This window comes from Somniosus microcephalus, chromosome 4 (genome assembly GCF_052327205.1).
Source record: "Somniosus microcephalus isolate GS21.2 chromosome 4, FLI_Smic_1.0, whole genome shotgun sequence".
Lineage (NCBI taxonomy): Eukaryota > Metazoa > Chordata > Chondrichthyes > Squaliformes > Somniosidae > Somniosus > Somniosus microcephalus.
Window position 1 is genome coordinate 283,747,834 of NC_140990.1, and position 25,083 is coordinate 283,772,916.

Below are 25,083 nucleotides of genomic sequence, written 5' to 3' on the forward strand. Positions count from 1 at the left end.
ATGGACCACAGTTTGTGTCCGAAGAGTTTCGGAAATTTATGAGAAGGAATGGGGTAAGGCATTACACATCCGCCCCGTATCATCTAGCCACAAATGGATTGGCTGAGAGATTCGTACAAACCTTTAAAAAGGCGATAAACGCCATGTGTGATGATGAAATTCCACTACAGCATAAGGTGGACAATTTCCTGTTAGTCTACAGAAATGCGACACATGCAGTTACCAACCAGACCCCGGCCATGATGTTTTTTAACCGAAGGTTGAAATCTCATCTGGATTTGCTCAGACCAAATGTGCGAAGAAATGTTGAGGATAAACAATTCCAGCACATCAATGAGAAGCCGACAAGGAGCTTCAGTGTAGGACAACCAGTCTTGGCCCGTGACTACCGAACAGAGAAATGGCAACCCGGAACGATATACACACGGCAGGGGCCATTAATGTACACAGTGGATGTCGGGGAGAACATTGTGAGACGCCACGTCGACCAGATCTTAGCATCACAGGAACGAGTCAACCCCATGTCTCGCGTACCTGGGGATGAACCCGACATACCGGTAGCATCTACCTCAGAAACAGTAGCAGTGGAAACTGATGAACTAACCGACGAAAGGGGGCCAGAATCGCCTCCGCACCAAGAACAAGAACCTCAGGAAAGGCGCTATCCAGAAAGGATCAGGAAGCCGCCCCAAAGACTGAATCTATAAATGGACTATTTCTGTTTAATGTGCATGTTAAAGTGTTAATTGTTATTTGAATATTATGGGTACTGCTAATCTAAAAGGGGAGGAATTGTAGTGTATGTACCTTTAAGAGAGAACTACTTTTACAGCTCCTGTATACTGTAGTACCGGCAGTGACCACACCTGTATATAAGCCTTGAGCATGCCTCTGTACTGTCAGTCTTGAGACTACCCTACTCCAGTAAACACCTGTTGATTGTTAAGTTACCGCCTCCGTGTAGTTATTGGAAAACATCATACTTTAAGAATCACGGATTCAACAACGTCCACCCGAGAGGGCAGACTGGGCCTCAATTTAACGTTTCATCCAAAAGACGGCACCTCCAACAGTACTGCACTCCCTCAGTACTGCACTGGAGTGTCAGCCTAGATTATGTGCTCAGTTCTTTGGTGTGGGGCTTAAAACCCACAGCCTTTCTGACACAAAAACAAACATGCTCCAACTGAACCAGGACTGACCGAGATTGAGGCAGTTAAATTAAAAACAAATGAAACTTACAAAATGATTGGTTAGCACTTTTAATGGATAATTAACTTAAAATGTACTTTGTGGTTGGCAACAGAAGGCCAAGTTCATGGACTATCAAAAAACGTTTTGCACTTGATTACTTCCTCTGCTCCCCCCATGGCCTGTTGTCTTCATGTGAATATCTTCAGCTCTGAGAGCAAGACAGTCATTTTGTAAATTTTAAACTGAGGAAAGTTACGATCACTAAAAATTGATGGCATCTACTTTGCTGCTTCTACAGTTTGCAACAGAAATGTTATGCCCTCGGCTACATTCTTGGCTTTTAAAGGGGCAATCTTTAATGAAAAGCTGTTTTTCAAATCTTTTTCCATTTGTTTACAAACACAGGTGGCAGTGAGGCAAATCTAATCAAAATGCATCATCTCATTGGCCATATTGAAAGACAGTGCTCCTTCAGAACAAGGTAGAGGCACAAAGGAGATGGCCTGAGGCCTTTTATGATGCAGTGACATTTCTCCACTGCACACCAATAAGAACTAACCATAACAGTAAGCCCTTCAGCTCTACTTTTATTACATGATAATTGGGTTTTACTTGCCCTTTTGGGAGCCAATGGATTTATTTGCCTTCAAAAGAGTTAATGAGTTTATGGTCAAACAATTAAAGCACAAAATGACTTTCAGCCCATTAGCAAAGGAATTCTTAAATGGTTCCAAGTAAATTAATTTTATAGACCTGGAATTACATACTTACTGTTTGGATTGCTTGTACTATGGACAGAGACCATTGGTATATTGGGACCTGCATGAAACATAGAATAGAAGTAAATATTATTCTAATATCCTGCAATATTAGGTTATTTTTTAAATATGTTGCTGTATTATATAAGTTGGAGTTGATAAGATCCTTTTAGACCTCACAACGTAAACAGTTTTCATTGCCCCCTGATCAGAAGCAACATCGAAGAAAGAAGGGAGGGTCATATTTACCTATTTTTATGGGAGTACATTTCATTTTAAATTGCTTACAGGCATGATTTTTATTAATATAAATAATCCTTATGATTATTTATATGAATAATATGATTATATCATAACACTCTCCTGTATATTGCAAACGCCGGTAGTAACACAACTATTTTCGATTTTCCTGTTTTTGTCGTACAAACGTTAGACGTTGAAGATAAAAAAAAAACAAGCTCCAACCAGTTCCAACCTAAGAAGGCAATCGGGATCCTATATACGTCATTTGCACATCAAAAAGGGCCTACTGCCTGAAACACGCAGCCGGATTGGACGTCTGACAGTTGGTCCCTTTCAAAATGGAGGTGGCCACATAGTCAGGGTTCATGGGGAAGTAAGGTTACTGACCCCATTTTGAGGTCATTACTGCCAGGCAAAGCAAGTGAAAATCAAGTAGAAAATATAACTACAGCTATGAGATAATTGATGGAAAAAATTGTTTGCGCCCGTAATCGGGATGATCCCTGGATAGGCCTGAGATGCACCTAATATTGAGCCTCGAGCTGGGTGTCCCTAGGCCGCTCGCCGAAGAGGCCTTGAAGATCGGGCCACTGTGTCGCCGGCAGCAGCCCTCAGCTAAGCCCTTAAAGGGGACTGGGATAGCTGGGTGACCGGGAAGGGGGGAGGGGGGGCGATTGGTAGATGGGGGCGACTGGAGGTGGGGAGGGGGGGATGGAGATCATGACAGGGGTCTACCGGGAGAGGAGGGCGACCAGAAGAGGGGGGGCAGTCAGGGGAGGGGTATTCTGGAGAGGGGCGCTTTGGAGAGGGGGAAAATGGGAGGAGTGATTGGGAAGGAGAGTAGCAGTTGCCGGGATTGGGAAGGGTAGTGATGGCCGGGATCAGGGAGGGTGGCAGCAGTGATCGGGTGGTGATTGAGGTTGCAATCGGGTGGAGGGGGGAGGCAGTGGCCGGCAGCGGCCTGTGTGGTCTGAATACAGAGCCAGGAGGAGCACTCCTGCGGGCGACTAACCTGTTCTCCAGAGGCGGGCCAGTTATTTAAATATGTTAATGAGGCTGCGTGCCTCAAATTTTAACTGACTTTACATTTAATGGCTGTGGGCTGGGAGCTGAACGGAGGCGAGAATGGCCAGATCCAGCAGGTAATTGGTTGTGCAGCACTGCTTGTGGGCCAGGAGGAGCAGGAGTGCTTCCCCCCAGCTCTCCAAGCAAACCTGCTGCGATCGGCTTTGTTCCCTGTGATCCGAAGCCTCCCCGACCCGCGGTCTCTTCAACACTCCCGACCCACCATATCCCCGACTGTGGCCTTCTAGCACAGGTCTTCCTGCCAGACAGCCAGCCAGCCTCTCAAGCTGGCTGGCTGCCGGATGGGAAATGGAGAAAAAAAAGTTCAAATGAGGTCCCGCCGCTAAATTCATTAAACCGCATTTCCGGGTTTCCCGGTCACTATGACCACATCCCATACCCTCCCCGCAAATATCAGGACCAATGACTCAGCTGAAGTTTTCAAAAGGTACCAGATTGAATCACGATTCAACAAAGATGAAGTAATGTGGGCTTGCGCGAGAATAAGAATGAAAGATGATCACCTTGGGTTATAAAATAAAACCTGGATGATGGAATTTAAAAAACATTTTGAACGTACAATCAAATAACAAATAACACGGTTCTATCCTGGGAACTGAGGCTCAGTTGACCAGCTTGAGGACTTGATTTATTATCTTACCCTTTAAATAGCGGGTCCTGTATTCTCCAATGTAGTACATCCTTTGCTACCTCCTTACTCAATGAAATGTACAGGATAAATGCTCTGTAACAGGATTAACCTTCAAAAGAGATGACCATGTACTTTCTGTGAACACACTGGCTGGTTGAAATAGTGCTGTGTAATATCAGTGAAGAACACAATAGGTGTTTTTTTGAAACTGCTCTTTCCACTATTTCAATTAATTTAAAATAAATCGGTTTATGGCTTTCTTAATGTAACAAACGAATTTCATAGAACACGTTCATTAAAAGTAATGCACAGCATGATTTCAACCCCTGTATTTTTCCATTGGTTTTGCTGTTTGCCTGGGCTGTATTCTTTCATTGATCTATAGAACAGCAAGATGGAATAGAAGTTAGAAACATAGGAGCAGGAGTAGGCCATTCGGCCCTTCGAGCCTGCTCCGCCATTCAACGAGATCATGGCTGATCATCCAAACCCTAGCACCCGGTCCCTACACCGACAGCCATCCCACCCAAGCCCTATCCCCGTAACCCCGTAACCCCACGTATTTAATCCCCCCTAACACTAAGGGTCAATTTTTATCATGACCAAATTACAAAGCCCTAATATGAAGCATGATTTTATTTTGTCATTTTGTAATTAATTTGTTCAAATACTTTCCACCCTATAAAATCACTGACAGAATAATGTATACTCTTCATTTTGATTGATTCCAAAAGAACAATGTAATCTTGAAAATCAAAAGTTTTTGCAACACAGCTAACTAGCTGCAATTTAATTTCAGTCTTTGCTGTTTCAAAACAAAAACCTTTCACTGTGACTTTGTACTATGACAAGCTGGGAAATGCTAAGTAACACCAGAATTTACCTCATCACATCTTGACCTATCACTACCTGGCTAAACGGTTCACCTGCTGGAGTCTATCTCCTTTTCACTACCAGGTAGAGTAACTAAGGAGACCAAGGAGCTGCTTTATTTTGTAAGTCACTTGCAACTTATAGGTAAATTTAAATTGTTTCTCTCACTTTTGAGTATTGCCCAATGAATAGTTCAATTTTTAGTCTCATTCAGATAGTGGGAATGGAATATGATTTCCCAAGGTTTGTAGTCACTTCATTCACTGGAATGTATTATAGTAGCCCCTCGCCTAGTGAATATACTGAATTTTAGTTAGGGTACTGACCAGCTAATTTATTCTTCTGTATTGACTGGTCTCTGAAAATGTCTGAATTGGCCATAAGGAGACATCTTCGAGCAGTCTCCAACTCTTCTCTAGTTTCCCCTCCATTCCTTTGGTGAAGTGCTTAGATTCCAGTTGCTGCCTCCCACAGCAACATAGCTAAAAACAGAAGCTGAGCAGAACAGGAGGTAGTTTCCCCTCCCCCCACCCCCAGCCCACAGGAGTGACTATACACACGATGCTAAGTCGCAGCGGCTGTAAATTTATAAAAGAGAAACATCTGCAGTTATATGGTTACGTTCAGTGAGACTACACTTCCGGTGTGGAGCTTTGTTAGACAGAACAGAGGTCGGAGAATCAACACTATAGTGTTATGGCCTTATCTATGACCTGCACTCCCATCTGGCAAGGCTTTGTGCTGGAGCGTAATCGGATTTATTTATCCTAAGGTGTAAACAGGCTTTTAGAGCAAGCCAGTGATTGATGACCAAGGCCTCAGATTCTCTTCTGCTGGCTTACCTGATTTTGAATCTAACCACTAATATACATCAAATTACAAGTTAAACAAATTTTACTGTGTATTGTACAGTCAGTCATTCAGGAAATTAAGTGTTGATTTGTGCAGACAAATGGGTATTGTAAAGTGACTCAGAAAGCATAGTGACAAGCATTCCTCAGAGGGGAAGAAAATCTATCAAATGCTTTTTGTTTAGAGTGCTCTACCATTGTATAAAGTTCTATGGATGTTTTTAAAAAACACCAATGCCTGAACAGAGCCCCACCAGGTTGTGTCTCCTCCTCATCGCTAGACCTGTCCATGTCATCATTGTACGGGGGAATTTGATTGAGTTTTTTGATGAGGTAACAGAGAGGGTTGATGAGGGCAATGCGGTTGATGTGGTGTACATGGACTTCCAAAAGGTGTTTGATAAAGTGCCACATAATAGGCTTGCCAGCAAAGTTGAAGCCCATGGAATAAAATCGACAGGGGCAGCACAGATACGAAATTGGCTAAGTGACAGGAAACAGAGAGTAGTGGTGAATGGTTGTTTTTCGGACTGGAGGAAGGTACACAGTGGTGTTCCCCAGAGGTCGGTACTAGGACCACTGCTTTTCTGATATATATTAATGGCTTGGACTTGGGTGTGCAGGGCACAATTTCAAAATTTGCAGGTGACACAAAACTTGGAAGTATAGTGAACAGTGTGGTGGATAGTGATAGACTTCAAGAGGACATAGATAGGCTGGTGGAATTTGCGGACACGTGGCAGATGAAATTTATTGCAGAAAAATACAAAGTGATACATTTTAGTGTAAGGGGCCAAAGGAATACCTAGAATTAAAGTTAAAAGGATTTCTAGAATTAAAGTGAGTAGAAACAATAAGGCTAGTAAGCTTGTCTTCTGTCCTTGCTTAGGAATGTAGAACAATAGATAAGACAGGACAAACAAGATTCTAATAGAATGAGGTAAGCACCTCATTACTGGAGTAGAAACAGATAAGTTAGCATGCTAATACTGTAGAGATGGGTCTCTGCGAACCATTCAGCAACCTCTCCGATAAGAGGCAACAAATGGATGCAGCCCCTCTAATAAACTATACACCAATCAATGATCATAGAAGGGTCGTGCACGTTGGAAGAATCCTTTCTCGGGCGGCTGAGACTGAGATGTTCCCCCTGCATATGCTTGAATAAAGATCGTAAGACTTATCCAAGGTGTCCGTCTGGTGACTACGTGGTGGCTATAGGGCAAGCGCCGACCCCTTATTTCAGGGGGTTCGCTTGAGAGGAGGGAAGACTTCTCTGTTACCCCAACCGTAGTATAAGTGCACAAATCATTGAAGGTGGCATGGCAGGTTGAGAAAGCGGTTTAAAAAAAGCATACGGGATCATGGCTTTCATAAATAGAGGCACAGGGCTGAATTTTGACGGTGCTCAGAGTGCAGGTTTGAAGGCGGGTCCGCTGTCAAAATCGAAATGACTTTCAGCGGGTTGGGAGCCCTCTCCGAATCCACCTCCATGTAGGTTTCCAAAGTGTCGGGTCTGCGATTTCAGAACAGACCCGACACCAAGCGGCGGGGGAGGCATTTAAGATAGTTAAATGCTTGTTAAACGCTTGTTAACTACTATTTTGCCAGCCTATTTCTATTTTACCACTTTTTTAACAGGGTTCACATCGTTCGGAGATCACGTCAGATAAGTAGGTTCTCTATGTCTCCCCATTGCTGTGAATAGGGGACAGCTGCAAAAGTGGTATGAAAGCTACCATTTCACAGCTGGTCACCTTTCAACGTCAGAAGCTTGAGCCTTCAGGACTTGGAAGACACTTTTGAGCTTTATGCAGTTTGGAAGTGTTTGGAGTAAACTCTTTATCCACTGTCACCCCCTTGGAGCAAGCTCTCTCACCATTGACAGATCGCTTCTGTCATCTCTACTTCAGCTGCCATCTATTCCAGCAACATCGGTGCCCTTGAAAAAATGTCACCTTGGTCCTCTGAATCCCTTCATGGTCAGCCCCAGCACCAACATCACCAGGCACACCAACATCGCCAACAACGATACCAACCTTCTCCGCAATCACCTGATGCTGCAGAGGACATAGGGCATCAGCACCCATCCACATTGCTACCCGGGAGGCCAGCGATGGCATCACCATGGCCAGATTTACTTCACATGACGGTGTACATCCTGGCTGTCACATGATGCACCAGGTTGACACCACCCCACACCAGCACCATAAAGCATCCCTACAATGTCCAAGCCATTCCTTTCATACTCATCACAATTGGGGGGGGGGGGGGGGGGGTTGCGGGAAGTTATGTCGCAACATTCACTGGAACTCATTAAGACAATTCCAAAGGAATAAGCATATGGAGGGAGTCATGGGAGAGCCTGGATGCAGCCGTGCACCTTTGCGCAGTGCTTGTCAGTGTTTGCAGCACCTCAATGCTGTAGAATACTGACAGCAGATCTGTCAAGATCAATTTGGACATGGGCCCTTTTAGGAAACCGGCTGATGACGCGTCATCAAATGACGTCATCAGATCCGCTTCCTGTTAATTGGCCGGGAACCTCGCAGGGCGGGCTTAACAAGCCCTATCGAGGAAAAGCCTTTTCACAGAGTGGCTGGAGCCTGGAGTGGGACCAGGACCCGCCAACGACCTCTCCCGCTGTGATCCCGCCCCTGATGGCGAAATCGCGGCCAAAGATTACAAAATAAAAGACGTTAAGTTGAACCTTCATAAAACATGGGTTCGGCCTCAACTAGAGTGATGTGTCCAAATCTGGGCACCACACTTTAGGAAGGATGTGAAGGCCTTGGAAAGGGTGCAGAAAAGATTTACAAGAATAGTTCCAGGGACGAGAGACTCAGTTACGGGGATAGAATGCCAAAGTTGGGGTTGTTCTCCTTAGAGCAGAGAAGGTTGAGAGGAGATTTGATAGAGGTGTTCAAAATCATGAGGGGTCTAGCCAGAGTAGATAGAGATAAACTGTTCCCATTGGTGGAAGGGTCGAGAACCAGAGGACACAGATTTAAGATGATTGGCAAAAGAACCAACACGGCATGAGGAAAAACTTTTTTATGCAACGAGTGGTTATGATCTGAAATGCAATGCCTGAAAGGGTGGTGGAGGCAGATTCAATCATGGCTTTCAAAAGGGAATTGGATAAGTACCTGAAGGAAAAAAATTGCAGGGCTACAGGGAAAGGTGGGGCAGTGGAATTAGCTAAAGCGCTCTTGCAGAAAGCCGGTACGGGCTTGACAGGCTGAATGGCCTCCTTCTGTGCTGTAACCATCCTATGATTCTGTTTGGAATAGTTCAATTGAAAGCAATCTGGGTGTGAGTACAGACTGGTTTGAGAGCTGAACCAAATGTGCTTGACCCTGTAAAATAACAATATCTGCTAGGCATATGTATCCCCATTAATTCTGTGTAACCAACAGCGCTATATTGTAATATGAATATGATGATATCCAGGTACAGTAGCTTGATTACAGCTAACAACAAGATCGCTGAAAATATTGGGGCAGAATTTGCGGTCAGTACGCCATCATACCGCTTTTGAAATGGACATCATGTTCGCGCATGCGTTAAATTCCGAACTTGGGATCTGTCAAGTTCCGACTTGACAGATCATCCGCTCCAACATTGAAATCCTAATTGCTGGTGCAGAGTTGGGCTAATTGCCCACCAACATCCCAGCAATTCCGCATGAAAATTTTACGGCTGGTGCAAACAGGTGCAGCATCCTGTTTGCACAGCCTAAGGCGATACTCATCAATAAAAGATCTTCATCTGATATGTATTAAAAGGAATCCAGACTGGGTAGACTGAGAGACTGTTCTGGGAATTGACAGTTTTGCAAATTTAAAAAAAATCAAAAATACACTTCCCTTATTCCCCTCACTGTATCTTCAGGTGACCTTTCATGGTACAAAATGCATAAAAACTTTTATCAACATTAGCTCCGATATTCTCCCTAGAAAATACCACAGTATCTAGTGGGGGAGAATGAGAGACCTTCTGTTTCCTGATTGGAACACTGCCCCCACGTGGCTCCAGGTACGCTTACACACACTTTGCGCCTCTGGGATCCGTGGGCCACTACGCTGCGCTCAACTCCACAGCGTCTGAAAGCAACTTTTCATTTAGGGCCTCGCAACAGGTAAGTGCACATTCGGTTCGGATGCCGGCAGCGTAATCCTTAATTACACCACTGATTGCAAAATCCGGGCCAGTAGCTCTGAAACAACAACATTCTTCCCCCAGCACAATGTTTCACTTGACGGGAGCACAGATCAGAAAATCATGGCCCCAGCAAATCAGGCATGCTGATTTTCTAGCCCAATTCTCCAATTTGTACTCTCATCGAGCAAGAGTTCATCCTGGAAGTGGAGTGTTGCATTTTTGGGGCTATACCTCCACCAACATCACCTGTAAGCTGCACTGCCTGCCTCCCCAATGCGCGGCCCATTCAAATTTTTGCGCATAAGCGGCATCAACAATGTAAAAGCCGGTGAGTGGCCTGCACGGGACCTGGCAGGTGACTGCGCGGCCGTGAACACCACCTTTCAATTATATCCGAATATATGGGGAGATTTTTACTAATTTTTACAAATGTTATAAAGTATTGCTTTTCTGTTTTCACTGAACAGAAAAGGAAGATGTTTTTGAAAGCTACAAGACATGAATCTTAATCAAAAACATAATTTTACTCATAAATGTTTGCAGTTGATAAGGAAAATGAGGAATTTCAATCATTATCATCAGGGAATAATAATGTTCCTTCTCTCTGAACTAATCTAAATTATTCCTGCTCAACATTATTGAAGAGTAAAGCACAATTTATATGACACAATATTCCAGCATCTTCTGGGACTTTCATAAACAACCATTAAATAATTTTAAAACCCAGAGAACTCATTTAGACAAGCCCCTTTCCCTTTAGTCAGTGAACATTTGAATAATAACAGGGTGGAAGGATATGGAGAGGGAAGACTTCTTGTCACTGCATAACAAAATCATCAGCCTGTTTATAAAGCAGTTGCACAAAGCACACAGAGAAAATCTTCCACCATGGATTAAAATGGCAGCGTATTTTAACCAGCATCTAAAAGTTAGGCATTCTGCATAATAATCTGATAAAATAATATACCATATCATTAATTCAAGTCAGAAAAGACATATTACTATAACACACAACAGTCTATATTATTTGCAAGGATTGGTTTCCCTCTTTAAACAGTTATGCTTTAAAACCTCCCACACAGGCCTCAATGACATGATATCACTTGACAGTGATATATGTGACTATACTGTTTATATTGTGGAGTCACTGATGCATACTGAAGTAATCATTTCTGAGGTAAAGTTGTATAATATATTGACACGTTGCCATTTTTTGTAATATACTTTAATAGATTGCTAGGTTTACATGTTGACTGTAAAGTCACAAAATAGTTGAACCTGCATTCATTGTAGGAACAGTGGAGTTAGCAAAAGTGTCTCAACAAGTTTCCCCTTTGCCCTGTTTAATCTCCTATTTCAGACATCTTCACACTTTATTTTCAATAGCATACATGCCAACCGACAAAACCTGAAAAGCTGAAGAACAGCTTCAAAAAAGTCGACACAACCTCAAAAAACAATGTACAACTGAAAAACAGTCTTGAATAAAGGTCAAGGCAACTGGATAAAATAAATATCTTTATATTACATTGAATTTCAGGACTCTTGTAAGTATTTTGGGAATACATTGCTTTTTTTTGCTGAAAAATGAGATGCAAAGGTCTTAAGTATGACAGATGAAAAGAAATAGTTACAATGGGAGCACAGTGGGACATGAACTTGTCATGACTTAAGGTACAGCTATACATTATTTCATCAGTTGTATTATAGAAAAAAAACTAAAGCCCACACAAATGTAAGTTTTGCATTGGTGGATTTCAAAATGGTGGAAGAGGAACTCCACTCTGATAGTAAAAATAATATATTTCTGGGTGGTCTGGTGGTAAGCCCCTGGAGGAACTTTTGATTTTGATTTTGACACTTTTTGTTGTGTGAAGGAATAAGCCGTATAACCGATTCAGAAAAATACACTATCATTTAAAAGAATTCTGGCCTTATTAAAACATGACAAACTGGGTTTGGAAATCTAGAAACCTAACGATGAAAAAGCTGTGAAAGCATTCTGGCTATAGAGATAAGATAAGTTGTTGACACTGAATCAATAACCTTATTGAAACAGAAGGTTAAAGGCTCCGGCAAGCTGAACCTTTCAAAATGAAACAATGGTTCACCCTGGATAAGGTGTTCTAACGTACACTTCGTAAAGAAGCACATAAAAGTAAGAAACATTTGCCTTCGTAAAAATGACATCAAGTAAAAAACACACCTGCCGTAACACTGTTTTTGTGGTAAACTTAGAACACCTAGAGAAGAGACATAATTCTGTAATGCTACCAGCTGAGGTGACTGTAAGAATTGCAGGGGTCAGCAGAAAAATGACTAGAGATAATTAGCTTCCATCAGCAGAAAACCTTAAAAGAAATACCACTGGAAAAGGGTATAAATATTGAACTCTCAAATGGGATAGTAGACTCGCTTTAAAGGGGCAAAGCGATTCTCAGCTTCAGAGGTGGCTCTGTAAGTCTCCAACTCTTTGTACCTCGGGGATCAAAGATATTTGATTTTGGTGGATATCCTGAATAGAACACTAAGAACTATAAAACTGTAGCGAAGTTAAGATTTGAAAGTAAGGTTCTCGGATAATAGGATTGTAAGTTTTCTCTTTTTGGAACTGTTAATGTTGCGATTGACTCACCAACTGTAAACTGCATGTTGGTTCTTTAATAAATCTGTATATTTTTAGAATTGCCTCACATAAGACTTCTGTATCAAACTCGCAAACTCAATCTCTGTACACTCTTTGGTGAGGAGTTGCAGAATTCTGGGGGAGTTTTCCGGAACCTCATAATATACGGAACGTTACAGTCTAGCTAAACTTATTAAGAGTGCTATCTGGAGGACAGTAACATTTTCAGGTTGTTCCTTTCCTTTAGGGAGAGATAGTCCAGACCTTTAGACCCAATTAAGCATCTTTAGGATTCGGCTACCTCAAACTTTAGTTGAATGTGAACGTCTGAGAAATACGCCTGATCCGGGGTAGCCTTAAAGGGGCTAGGAATGGTAATTATCCCTTCAGTTGTTGTATTCTCCAGCATGTTGAAGTGTACTGTGATTCAGCATTTGAAACCAAAAATAATGTATTCATTATATACATCATTCCAGAAAAAAAATAATTGCAGAATAAATTAATTATGGCTTCAAATGCTGAATCATAGTATACTTCAACTTTGTGTGCCTCCATATTTTTGGCCATTTTAAAATCATGGAGAATAAACACAGGAACACACACCCTATAAATAACAAAAGAAAAAATAGTAGTCGTTTGGGAAGAAGATGCCCTAAGCACTGGAGCACAGACCACACCATGGTAACAGGAAGTATCAGTCAGACTGAGACGTTTACACTATCTCATGTGATGATACAGTTAAATCTGAAACTTTTCCTCTTGCATCGATTAATATACTGGCATCATGTTAACTTACGTGAATGAAAACACCAGCCATCCCTTGATATTTTAGAGGGATAGATCATTATGCAGGGTAGATCATGAAACAGAGTACAGGACTGAAATGGTAATTCTTGTAGTAAACATGATTGGAATAGAATGCAGAAACTCAAGCAGAGAACTCTGCATGACTTTGATATTTATTTACTGTTTTACATTAAAATCTACAAAGTCATGTAGAGTTCTCTATGATATTTATTTACCGTTTTACATTAAAATCTACATAGAGATCTCTGCATGACTTTGTAGATTTTAATGTAAAAAGGTAAATAAATATCTTAACTTTATAAGCATCTAATGACATTATACAACTATGATATAAACATTATGCATCCTCGTGCAGTATTTCAATTGAACTTGGTATGGGAATTGCAAAGATTTCACAGTTTTGCTCCTCAAGAACTCTGCTAGAGTTAATTGCGATTTTTGTCCTTGACATTTGCATTTGTAGCCATAGTTAAATACTCGCCATCATCCCTGATCCACCAATGTAAAACAATCTCAGACACACAGCCCTTATACATCTCCCTCACCCGAAGCATCAGTGGTGCCGTGGTGGTGTGCGAGATTTTTCAGGGTTGCCCCCCAACTCTGAAAAAGCTGACTTTAGGGGGCTGGCACAGCAGAGAGATCGGTGTCTGGAATCGCTAATCACTTGAACAGAATGTGGACAATTGGCAACTATTAATTGTCCGAGACACAAATGTTAAATCAATACACGTGAGAGCTTACATTTGATCTGCAGCAAATAGACTTGCCCAGGATAAACCAAAGCTGACTTTCCCTACTTACAGCAACAGGAAGTTTTAATTATGGAAGAACAGCTAATCAATTGTACTTATTGTATCTCTCAATTGACTCAAAGCCTACCTTCACAGTGCAGTATGAAGTGGTCGTTACTGGGGCTGAAGTGGGCACTGAAGTAAGTGCAGTTATCCCTATGGAAAGTGCAGGAAAGACACTGGCGGTGAAATGATCCCACAGTGTGTACGCTGTTAAACAGAACAAGCACAAGGAAGCAGGTTAGAACAGTGAACAGAGAATTTTCTACCAGTGTGCTGTTACTGATATGCCAATGCAACCAAAATGCAAATGCGTTATGTTTTCACTGAGAAATGAACCATATTTTTACCCGAAAACAAAAAGCAAAATACTGCTGATGCTGGAAATCTGAAATAACAACAGAAAATGCTGGAAACACTCAGAAAATCAGGTGGCATCTGTGGAGAGAGGAAGGTAGGGTTAACGTTTCAGGTCGATAACCTTTCATTAGAACCGGGAGGTGTTCCAGATTATAAGGAGGAACACAGCTAAGGAAAAGGGGGCAGGGAGGAAAAAAAAGATTCGTCTGTGATTAGCTGGAGGACAGGAGATGATTAAATGACAGAAGTGATAATGGTCTGACAAAAGGAGGCAATGTTGAGAGAAACTAGAGAAATAAAAGATGTATCCAAGACCCAAAGGATGTGTCAATGGCTACAGCAGAATAGCTGGGAGAAACACATGGAAAATCTGGTTCCAGTGGCCTGGGAGTATGGAAGAAAAAGTAGATGACTGCAGAGGTGCAGACCACCGTGCTTGCCATGTACTGATAGGGGAATCTGCCTCCTTTTCCCTGGCTCTGTTCCTCCATATAAGCTGTTCATCTGTAACATCTCCATATTTTTATCCTGTCTCCTAATTTTAAGTATATTGTGTTCTGCACTGGTGGCCTTATTAGTTTAAGGAAACTAAGACCTTGGCACACAGTAAAAGGTAAATGGTAATTTTTGATATTAACTTTGAATTTGTGCTACAAAACTGATATCAATTTAAAAGAATTACCCATCACAACACCTGCTGTGTCAGAGACAGTATGGTGTGGAGATGCCGGTGTTGGACTGGGGTGGACAAATGTAAGAAGTCACACAACACCAGGTTATAGTCCAACAGCTTTATTTGAAATCACAAGCTTTCGGAGCGCTGCTCCTTCGTCAGGTGAAGTGGAGAAATGCATAAAGACACAGCTTATATAGTCAGAGAATAATGCCAGATGTTTACAGGTAATCTTTCCAACTGCCATTTATCACACCTCGGCAGAGAGATAATCACAGCAATCAAAGGTGTGAATGGTGTCCAAACAGGTCAGTCAGGAAAACATTACATCAAAGAACAATGAGGTGGGGTCACAAGGGGTCAAATGTTGCAGATGCTGGGGTCTGTATGAAAAACAAAAAAAGACAAAAAACTATAGTGTCGCGACACTACAAACTTCTTACAGAAACTCAGCACCCACGGACCAGTTGAACCAGGAACACTCCTCGCCACGATGGACGTCTCGGCACTCTACACCAGTATTCCCCACGATGACGGCATCGCTGCGACAGCCTCAGTACTCAACACCAACAACAGCCAATCTCCAGATGCCATCCTACAACTCATCCGCTTCACCCTTGACCACAATGTCTTCATCTTCAACAACCAGTTCTTTACCCAAACACACGGAACAGCCATGGGGACCAAATTCGCACCCCAATATGCCAACATCTTCATGCACAAGTTCGAGCAAGGCTTCTTCGCTGCACAGGATCTCCAACCAACGTTATACACCAGATACATTGACGACATTTTCTTCCTATGGACCCATGGCGAAGAATCATTGAAAAGACTACATGATAACATCAACAAGTTCCATCCCACCATCAAACTCACCATAGACTACTCCTCAGAATCGGTTTCATTCTTGGACACACAAATCTCCATCAAAGACGGACACCTCAGCATTTCATGCTACCACAAGCCCACGGACAACCTCACAATGCTCCACTTCTCCAGCTTCCACCTTAACCACGTTAAAGAAGCCATCCCCTATGGACAAGCCCTGCGAATACACAGGATCTGCTCAGACGAGGAGGAACGCGATGGACACCTACAGATGCTGAAAGACGCCCTCGTAAAAACGGGATATGACGCTCGACTCGTCAATCGACAGTTCCGACGGGCCACAGCGAAAAATCGCATAGACCTCCTCAGAAGACAAACATGGGACACAACCAACAGAGTACCCTTCGTCGTCCAGTACTTCCCCGGAGCAGAGAAACTACGCCATGTTCTTCGCAGCCTTCAACATGTCATCGATGACGATGAACACCTCGCTAAGGCCATCCCCACGCCTCCACTACTCGCCTTCAAACAGCCGCCTAACCTCAAACAGACCATTGTTCGCAGCAAATTACCCAGCTTTCAGGAGAACAGTGACCACGACACCACACAACCCTGCCACAGCAACCTCTGCAAGACATGCCAGATCATCAACACAGATACCATCATCACATGTGAGGACACCACCCACCAGGTACATGGTACATACTCATGTGACTCGGCCAACGTTGTCTACCTCATATGTTGCAGGAAAGGATGCCCCGGAGCATGGTACATCGGCGAGACCATGCAGACACTGCGACAACGGATGAACGGACACCGTGCAACAATCGCCAGGCAGGAGTGTTCCCTCCCAGTCGGGGAACACTGCAGCAGTCAAGGACATTCAGCCTCCGATCTTCGGGTAAGCATTCTACAAGGCGACCTTCGAGACACACGACAACGCAAAATCGTCGAGCAGAAACTGATAGCCAAGTTCCGTACCCATGAGGACGGCCTCAACCGGGATCTTGGGTTCATGTCACGCTACATGTAACCCCACCTGACGTAGGGTCATCCAGACTCGAGTCATCATTGGCTTGTTCTCTCTACACAGATGCGGCCGGACCTGCTCTGATTTCCAGCAAAAAAAATGTTTTTTGTCTGTTTTTTTGTTTTTCATACAGACCCCAGCATCTGCAACATTTGACCCCTTGTGACCCCACCTCATTGTTCTTTGATGTAATGTTTTCCTGACTGACCTGTTTGGACACCATTCACACCTTTGATTGCTGTGATTATCTCTCTGCCAAGGTGTGATAAATGGCAGTTGGAAAGATTACCTGTAAACATCTGACATTATTCTCTGACTATATAAGCTGTGTCTTTATGCATTTCTCCACTTCACCTGATGAAGGAGCAGTGCTCCGAAAGCTTGTGATTTCAAATAAAGCTGTTGGACTATAACCTGGTGTTGTGTGACTTCTTACATCAGAGACAGTAGTCCATTTATTTCTGATGTGGAGTTTTGCAGTTATTGAATTGTTCTACCAACCAGCTCTTGGCTCTCAGCTGGGATTCAGAGAGCAAGCTTTTTGCTTCATTACTTGTGGGTAAAATAAGTGGCAACTCACTCATCTTCTGACTGAGCTGGCCTCTTATGTAAATCAAATTCTCACTCACAAAGCAAACTCCCTGCTTATTCCTGCATTGGATTTAAAAATCAAATTTAAACTTCACAAACAAGGTTTTGCATTACTCCAAAAAGTGTTACGCTTGCTCAAAGTATAAAATATTTGCTAAAAATAATATTGTTTTATTTGATACTAGCTGGGGGGGCCCGGCGTTGCCAGGGCAATTTTGGGCCTCGCAGTTTACGGCCAGGCGCTGTGGCTACCGCGCTCTGTGTCACTCTTTCCCTCCCTGACCCTCTCTCTCTGCCTCCCCCTCTGTCTCCCTGCCCCTCTCTCTCACTGCCCCCTCTCTCTCTCCCCCCTCTCTCTCCCTGCCCCTGTATGTCCACTCTCTCTCTCTCCCTCTCTCTACCTCTTCCCCTCTGATCTCCCTCCCTCCCTCCCCCTCTTTTGGCACCCGGGGAAGGGCTATGAAAATTGAGCCCGGCCGCGGTGGATGTGAGGGGCCTAGCGGTTCAGGCCCGGCTGGGCTCTGGGGCTGAGATGGACCCCAGCTGAGCTCTCGGTGTGGCAGGGCGCTGCGCCACCAGTGGCGCGGTTTACGGCCGGCTGCTGACGCTCCCCCGCCCGCTCTGTGCTGTGGGGACGAAAAAAATGGCGGCGAAGTTTCGGGAGGCTGCAGGATTAGGCCCGCCCACACACAGTGGATTGGTTAACCATCAGGTCACTGAAGTGTAGGATTGGTGAACCATCACGTCACTCAACGCTAATGAGCGGTAGGATTGGTCAACCGCTAATGAGCGGATTTTTGTAAGTTTTTTAAACTTTTTTGTCTTCTGTCCGAACAATTTTTGTCTGACCAAAAAGTAAATATGCCTATTAGACTCCCCTAATGATAAGCTTTCTTTTGATATAACATGCGTGTCGGTACGCTCTATAACTTTTGAGTGTATAGCGGACAGACAGACAGACAGACAAACCAACCGCTTTATATATATACTAGCTGAAGTGCCCGGCGGTGCCGAGGCTTTTTTGAGGGCATGTTGTTGTTGGAAGAGAGAGAGAGAGAGCGACTGGGGGGAAGAGAGAGAGCGACTGGGGGGAAGAGAGAGAGCGACTGGGGGGAAGAGAGGGAGGGGAGGGGTGGGGGGAAGAGAGGGAGGGGAGGGGAGGGGGGGAGGGGAGGGGGAGGGGGGAGGGAGGGCGGGGGGGAGGGGAGGGGGAGGGGGAGGGCGGGGAAGGGAGGGAGGGGGAGGGCGGGGAAGGGAGGGCGGGGGGAGGGGAGGGGGGAAGGAAGGGAGGGAGGGGGGAAGGGAGGGCAGGGGGGAGCGGAAGGGAGGGCGGGGGGGGAGGGGAGGGAGGGGAAGGGAGGGCGGGGAAGGGAGGGCGGGGGGGAGGGGGAGGGAGGGCATGGGGGGAGGAGGGGGAGGGAGGGCGGGGGGGAGGAAGGGGAGGGAGGGCGGGGGGGAGGAAGGGAGGGAGGGGGGGAAGGGAGGGCGGGGGGGAGGGAGGGCGGGGGGGAAGGGCGGGGGAGGGGAGGGGGGGAGGGAGGGCAGGGAGGGCGGGGGGGGAGGGAGGGGAGGGAGGGCGGCGGGCGCCCCCCCCGAGGGTCGCGACCCCCCCCCCCCGAGGGCCGCGCCCCCCCTCCCCCGGAGGTGAAGACCGGCGATTGCGCGCGCAGCAGGAGCTGAGACGCAGCGTCTCTCTCGGCCGGCGGGCCCGGTTGCCAGGGCAACCGTGACGCTGACCAAGCCAGAGAGAGAGAGACGCCGCGTCTCAGCTGCTCCTGCTGCGCGCGCGGCCCCCCCCCGAGGGTCGCGGCCGCCCCCCCTCCCCCCGAGGTGAAGACCGCCGATTGCGCCCGTTGCCAGGGTAACGCTGGACGCTCAGCAAGCCCAGGCAGAGAGAGACGTCTCAGCTCCTGCTGCGCGCGCACCCTAGCGGCGCTGGGCTGAGACTCCGCCCTCCAGCCTTCGAGTGGGGCCGGGAGGTGCCTAGCTCGGGCGTGGGTGCGGAGGAGACGCCGAGGCTTCTAGGCCTACCTGGAAAAACGGGGAAAGGTAGGAAAATTAATGAGATTAGATAAGTTAATTACTTTCTAAATCATTTTTTTAAAAAACAATATGTGTTTTAAAAGCAAAGTTTTTTTTTAAGACGCAGAAAGCGGGAAAAAGAAAGGAAAAGTTTGGAATCAAGATGGCGGCGACTCACCTCGGTTCAGAACGATAAAGCCCGGCCACACGCGCACCGATTGGCCCGGCGGCACACGCCAGCAACCCGGCGTACGATTGGTTGAGCTCGAGGTCACTCTGTCGCTAATGAGCGGATAATGAGATGCTAATGAGCAGAATGTTGAAGGTTTTTGGGATACCGCGGGCACAATTTTAGCCCGGCCGAAGCGTAAATACGCTTAAAACCGTCTCGGAAGCGTAAGCTTTCTTTGGAGGTAACGCGCGCGTAGGTACGCCCTGTAACTTTCGAGTGCATACCCGCAACGCACACGCGATGACAGACAGATAGACAGAATGACAGAAGTACCGATTTATATATATAGATACTAGCTGGAGTGCCCGGCGGTGCTGAGGCTTTTTTGAAGGCATGTTGTTGTTGGAAGAGAGAGAGAGCGCGACTGGGGGGGAAGAGAGAGGGCGACTGGGGGGAAGAGAGAGAGCGACTGGGGGGAAGAGAGAGAGCAACTGGGGGGAAGAGAGCGACTGGGGGGGGAAGAGAGAGCGACTGGGGGGGGAAGAGAGAGCGACTGGGGGGGAAGAGAGTGAGTGACTGGGGGAAGAGAGTGAGTGACTGGGGGGAAGAGAGTGAGTGACGGGGGGAAGAGAGTGAGTGACTGGGGGGAAGACAGTGAGCGACTGGGGGGAAGAGAGTGAGCGACTGGGGGGAAGAGAGAGAGTGACTGGGGGGAAGAGAAAGAGCGACGGGGGGGAAGAGAGAGAGCGAGTGGGGGTGAGAGAGAGAGCGACTGGGGGGTAAGAGAGAGAGCGACTGGGGGAGGGGGTGAGGGGGAGGGGGGCAGAGGGGGAGGGGGATGGGGGAGAGGGGGAGGGGGGGAGTGGGAGGGGGCGGGGGGGAGGGGAGGGGCTGGAGGGGGAGCGGGAGGGGAAGGGGGTGGAGGGGGAGGGTGGCTGGAGGGGGGGAAGGGGGGGTGGGGGTAGGGGGGAGGGGAGGGGGGTGTGGGCGGGGGAAGGGGGGGAAAGGGGGGGTGGGAAGGGTGTAGGGGAAGGGTGGGGAAGGGAAGGGGGGAGGGGGTAAGGGAGAAAGGGAGGGGGGGGGAGAAAGGGAGGGGGGGGAGAAAGGGAGGGGGGGAGCCAACAGACCCGCTTCCCTCTGCCGGCAATGGCTCCGTGGAGCTCCGTGCCGTCCCACGCACTGACATGGCCCAGCCGAGCGCAGCGCCCCGGTCAGCCCGAGCCCCGCCCCATGTCCTCCCGAGCCCCAGCTTCAAGACCGCCGATTGCGGCTGGGGCCTGCGCTGGAGCGAAGCTGCGGGAACGGGCGTGAGCCGGCTTGAGGCTGTGAGAGAGGGGCCGGGCGCGGTTGCCAGGGTAACCCTTCCCCCCCCTTCCCGCTCTCCCAAGCACCGGCCTCCCGAGCCCCGCCCTCCCGAGCCCCGGCCCCCCGCCCGAGCCGCGGCGGGGAAGGAGAGAGAGAGCTGCCGCTCCTCCGGTCGATGTGTTGCGGGCCGACCCCTGATGAGCGCCCGATCAGCTGAGCCTGAGCCCCGCGGTGACCGCAACTGACCTCCCGCTAGGCTCCCTCCCGCCCCACCAGCCTTTACCAAAATGGCGGCGACGGCTACGCTCGGCCCAGTCCCGCGCCGCCAGCCTTTACAAAGATGGTGGCAATCGCGGGGTGGGCCCAGCGGGAGGGGCAGTGCCTAGCTCGGGCGTGCCTGGGCAACAGAGGCCCAGGCCTTCCAGGCCTGCAAAAATGGTGAAAAGTAGGAAAATTATAGAGGTTAGAGGAAAGATTTACAAATTAATTAACTTCGTTAAAAAAACAATTTGTGTTTTAAAAGCAACTTTTTTTTTGCTGGAAATCTAGATTTGAAAAGAAACACACAGAAAGTGGGGGAAAAAAAATAAACTTACTAATCAAGATGGCTGACACCTCAGTTCAGAATGATAAGGCCCGCCCACACATGCACCGATTGCTCAACCGTCAGGTCACTGAACTGTAGGATTGGTCAATCATCACGTCACTCAACTCTAGGATGGCCCGCCCGCACACACAATGAACCCGCCCCCACTCGATGCTAATGAGCGGATAATGAGCGGAATTTTGAACGTTTTTTGGATACTATCGGCACAATTTTTGTCCGACCAAAAAGTAAATATGCCTACAAGAGTCCCCTAATGATGAGCTTTCTTTTGATATAACATATGCGTAGGTATGCTCTATAACTTTGGATTGTATAGCCGGACAGACAGACAGACAGAGAGACATACTGTTTCATATATATAGATAGAAGATTATTCATAGGAATATGCAACACAAAGCTGTATTGTTTCACATTGCTAATTTATTATAACATCTCCCTGCAGAAAAACATCTCTCTTCCCCAATTCAAAATTCTCTTGGCTATTTTATTTATTTTATTGTATTTGTGAGGTGCAATTTCAGGCCACCTTACCAATTAATCCAACTTTACAACAACACGCTCAGGGCAGCATGCAAGTACTATTTTTAACTTGAATTTGTCTATTTGGGAAATATCAGTGATGAAAAAGAACACATTTTTTCCTATCAAAATTACTCTTCAACTTTTAATGCTAATTGTGATAATGAAATAAATATAGTTAACTTTCACATGAGCCACTGGCATTTTTGTGTGTCTGTTTTGATGTATACATGAGCATGCAGTGAAATGCCATGGGCTCAATTCTGATCAATGCTGGATAGATCAAAATTGCTAATCGTGTATGTCCCACTACAAAAATGAATGAGGTGAATCCGATAAGGACAACTGCACATGGATTAGAATTGGGGCCCAGGCAAAGCCTGCATTTCACTGGGAAACTCAATGAGCGCACAGGCTTTTTGCTCCAGTTGTAACTGAAAACCGTTTGTACTCAATTAATCATAGATCAGAGTTTGGGAACAATTTTATTTTTAAACAGGTATGTTTTGACCTGATTCTGCTTACCTGTACAAGTGTCTTCCTCTTGGGGAATCTTCTGTACTGAGAAAATATCTAGTAAATGAGATTAGATCAGCAAACCATTAGGTGGCATTCTTATATTAAAAATCATTTTTATGGGAACTAGAATTTTTGAACAGTTACGTGTAGAGTTGGTTAAATGTAATAATAATTTGTGGCAAACAATTATATTTTGAGTTGCCTATAGTGGGCCAAGTTAAAATTATTTGAACCAATGGACTGTATTTTGTGACCCCTATGGGTACATACGAGGTGCGCACGTGCCCGTAAGGGCTGCGCAGGTTCCGGGTCTAGGCAAATGCGAAAACCCGGAACTTGCGACAGATCATCCGCATCCCCGGGAAAAGGGCCTCCACGGGCGGAGAGTTGGGCTATTTATCCAACTTCTGCCCGGCGAATGCCCTTGAAATTCTTACACTTGGTAAAAGCAGACGTAAGGCCTGCTTTTACCAGGCGTAAGAGTTTTAAAAAACAGAAAAATAACATTTTATCACCCAGTTATACATTAAAAACCCTGTCCAATAAGGTAAGTTTATTTTTAGCCCTGCTAAAACATATAATTTTTTCCCCCAAAAATTAAATTTTTGTTTAAAATATTTAATTAAATGGCATTTTAATTAATTTTAAATATGTAATTTTTATTTGTATTTATTTCATGTGTTCGTGTATTTTTTAAGTGATCCCCATTCATATTTATGGGAGTTCCGTACATACGAAATCCCCATAAGTATGACTGGGGATTCCCCTTCTTTCATTGGTTGGGCTGGCCCACGTGATCCTGGGTTGCTTGCGAACCACATGCGCCCCTGGGATACGTGGGCTTCTACTCGCGGATACCCGGAGAGGCCCAGGACTGCGAGTCTCCATACCTCCCGGACCACCAGGTAAATTCGTAGATTTTTTGCGTAGATTTTTTAACTTGGCCCAAGCCTTCGACTGCAAATTTTGGGCCATTATGTCTTGCTAAGTTACATATTTTACATCTTATAAAGAAAGAAAGCAGTTGCATTTATATAGTGGTTTTCATGACCTCAGGACATCCCAAGGCGCATCTCAATAAATGAATTACTTTTGAAATGTCGTCTGTAATGTAAGGAAACATGGCTGTCAATTTGCATACTGCAAGGTCCCATAAACAACATGAGCAATTAAACAGTTTTAATGGTGCTGGTTGAAGGATAAATGTTGGTCAGGATACCGGAAGAACTCCCCTGCTTTTCTTTGAATAGCCCCATGCATTCTTTTATGCTCACCTGAGTGGGTAGATGGAACCTCAGTTTAACGTCACAACTGAAAAACAACACCTCCAACAGTGCACCTCACTTTTTAAACAAGATCTTCACTGGACCATGCACCCGCTGTGACAGAACGGGCAGTCTGGTGACCTGGTCCCAGTCCCTGCCAATGCTGGCTGCCAGCTGCGCAACCACTCCTCCACATTTCCTTCCCTCTTTGGGGAAACACTAGTAGCTACTCATGGCTCACTGGTGGGATCAGAAGTTCAGCAAAGTAGAGGACCTGAACTTGTGTCACTCCAACTGGGCAATCAGTCAGTTTCTGGCCATCTGACCAGTGTTCACGGGTTTCAGTCCCAACACAGTTAGCCTCTTGATGGATTTTGGATTGGTTGGTTGGCAGTTACAGGGAGCTGAGGCAAAGCAGCTCAACTCTGGGAAAACTTGGCAGCACTGCTCCTTGTGAGCCTATCACATAACAGCAGTGATGGAGGTGATGGGGAAATTTGAAGCCAGCTACAATGCACTGTGACACTGCATTGTACTTCTTATTTTCTGTTAGTTAGAAGGTATTGGGGAACCTGTGATATATCTCTGATATGAAAAATGCAGGGGAACCTGTGATATATCGCTGATATAAAAATGCAGGGGAACCTGTGATATATCTCTATTATAAAAAATGCAGGGGAACCTGTGATATATCTCAGATATTTACTACTTTTCTTTCAGATTTGTTTCACCCACGATTCATTTTTTTCATTTTTATCAGAACTATTTGATTGCTTATTACTAGATTTTCTAAACTTTGCTTAACATAAAAATCAAGATCAAAAATAAGCTGCTAATATGCGTCAACACGCCTATGGTCATATGTTTGACTTTGAATTTGCATTAGATTGAGGACTACAAAATGAACAGCGGAAGTTAACGTGAAGATCAGATTTTGAATTTATAACATTTAATCATAATGATATTGGCTTTTATTGCGCACTACACTAATCTGTAATTTATATTTACATTTCAATACACAATGAGAGAGGATATATATATTAAAAAGCAATAAATACCTTAATTTCTCGCTATTAAAAATAATGCTAAACTTGCAATATTGTTTACCAATCAAGTGGTCAGTAAACATGTACCTACTTAAATCACAGTGCTTACAATCTACATT

General features: G+C 45.4%; 1 protein-coding gene across 2 annotated transcripts in view; it reads right to left on the reverse strand.

Moving 5' to 3' along the window:
* The window catches only part of dpp10 (dipeptidyl-peptidase 10 (non-functional)), a 1,285,183-nt gene that overhangs the window by 51,875 nt on the left and 1,208,225 nt on the right, over positions 1-25,083 (reverse strand). For both annotated transcript variants that reach the window (XM_085986567.1, XM_085986568.1), the window contains 3 exons: positions 22,660-22,707; positions 14,116-14,237; positions 1,966-2,013 (listed from right to left, as the gene is read on the reverse strand). In XM_085986567.1, coding sequence (XP_085842693.1) covers positions 1,966-2,013; positions 14,116-14,237; positions 22,660-22,707 — 218 coding nt within the window. The remainder of the gene's footprint in view (positions 1-1,965; positions 2,014-14,115; positions 14,238-22,659; positions 22,708-25,083) is intronic.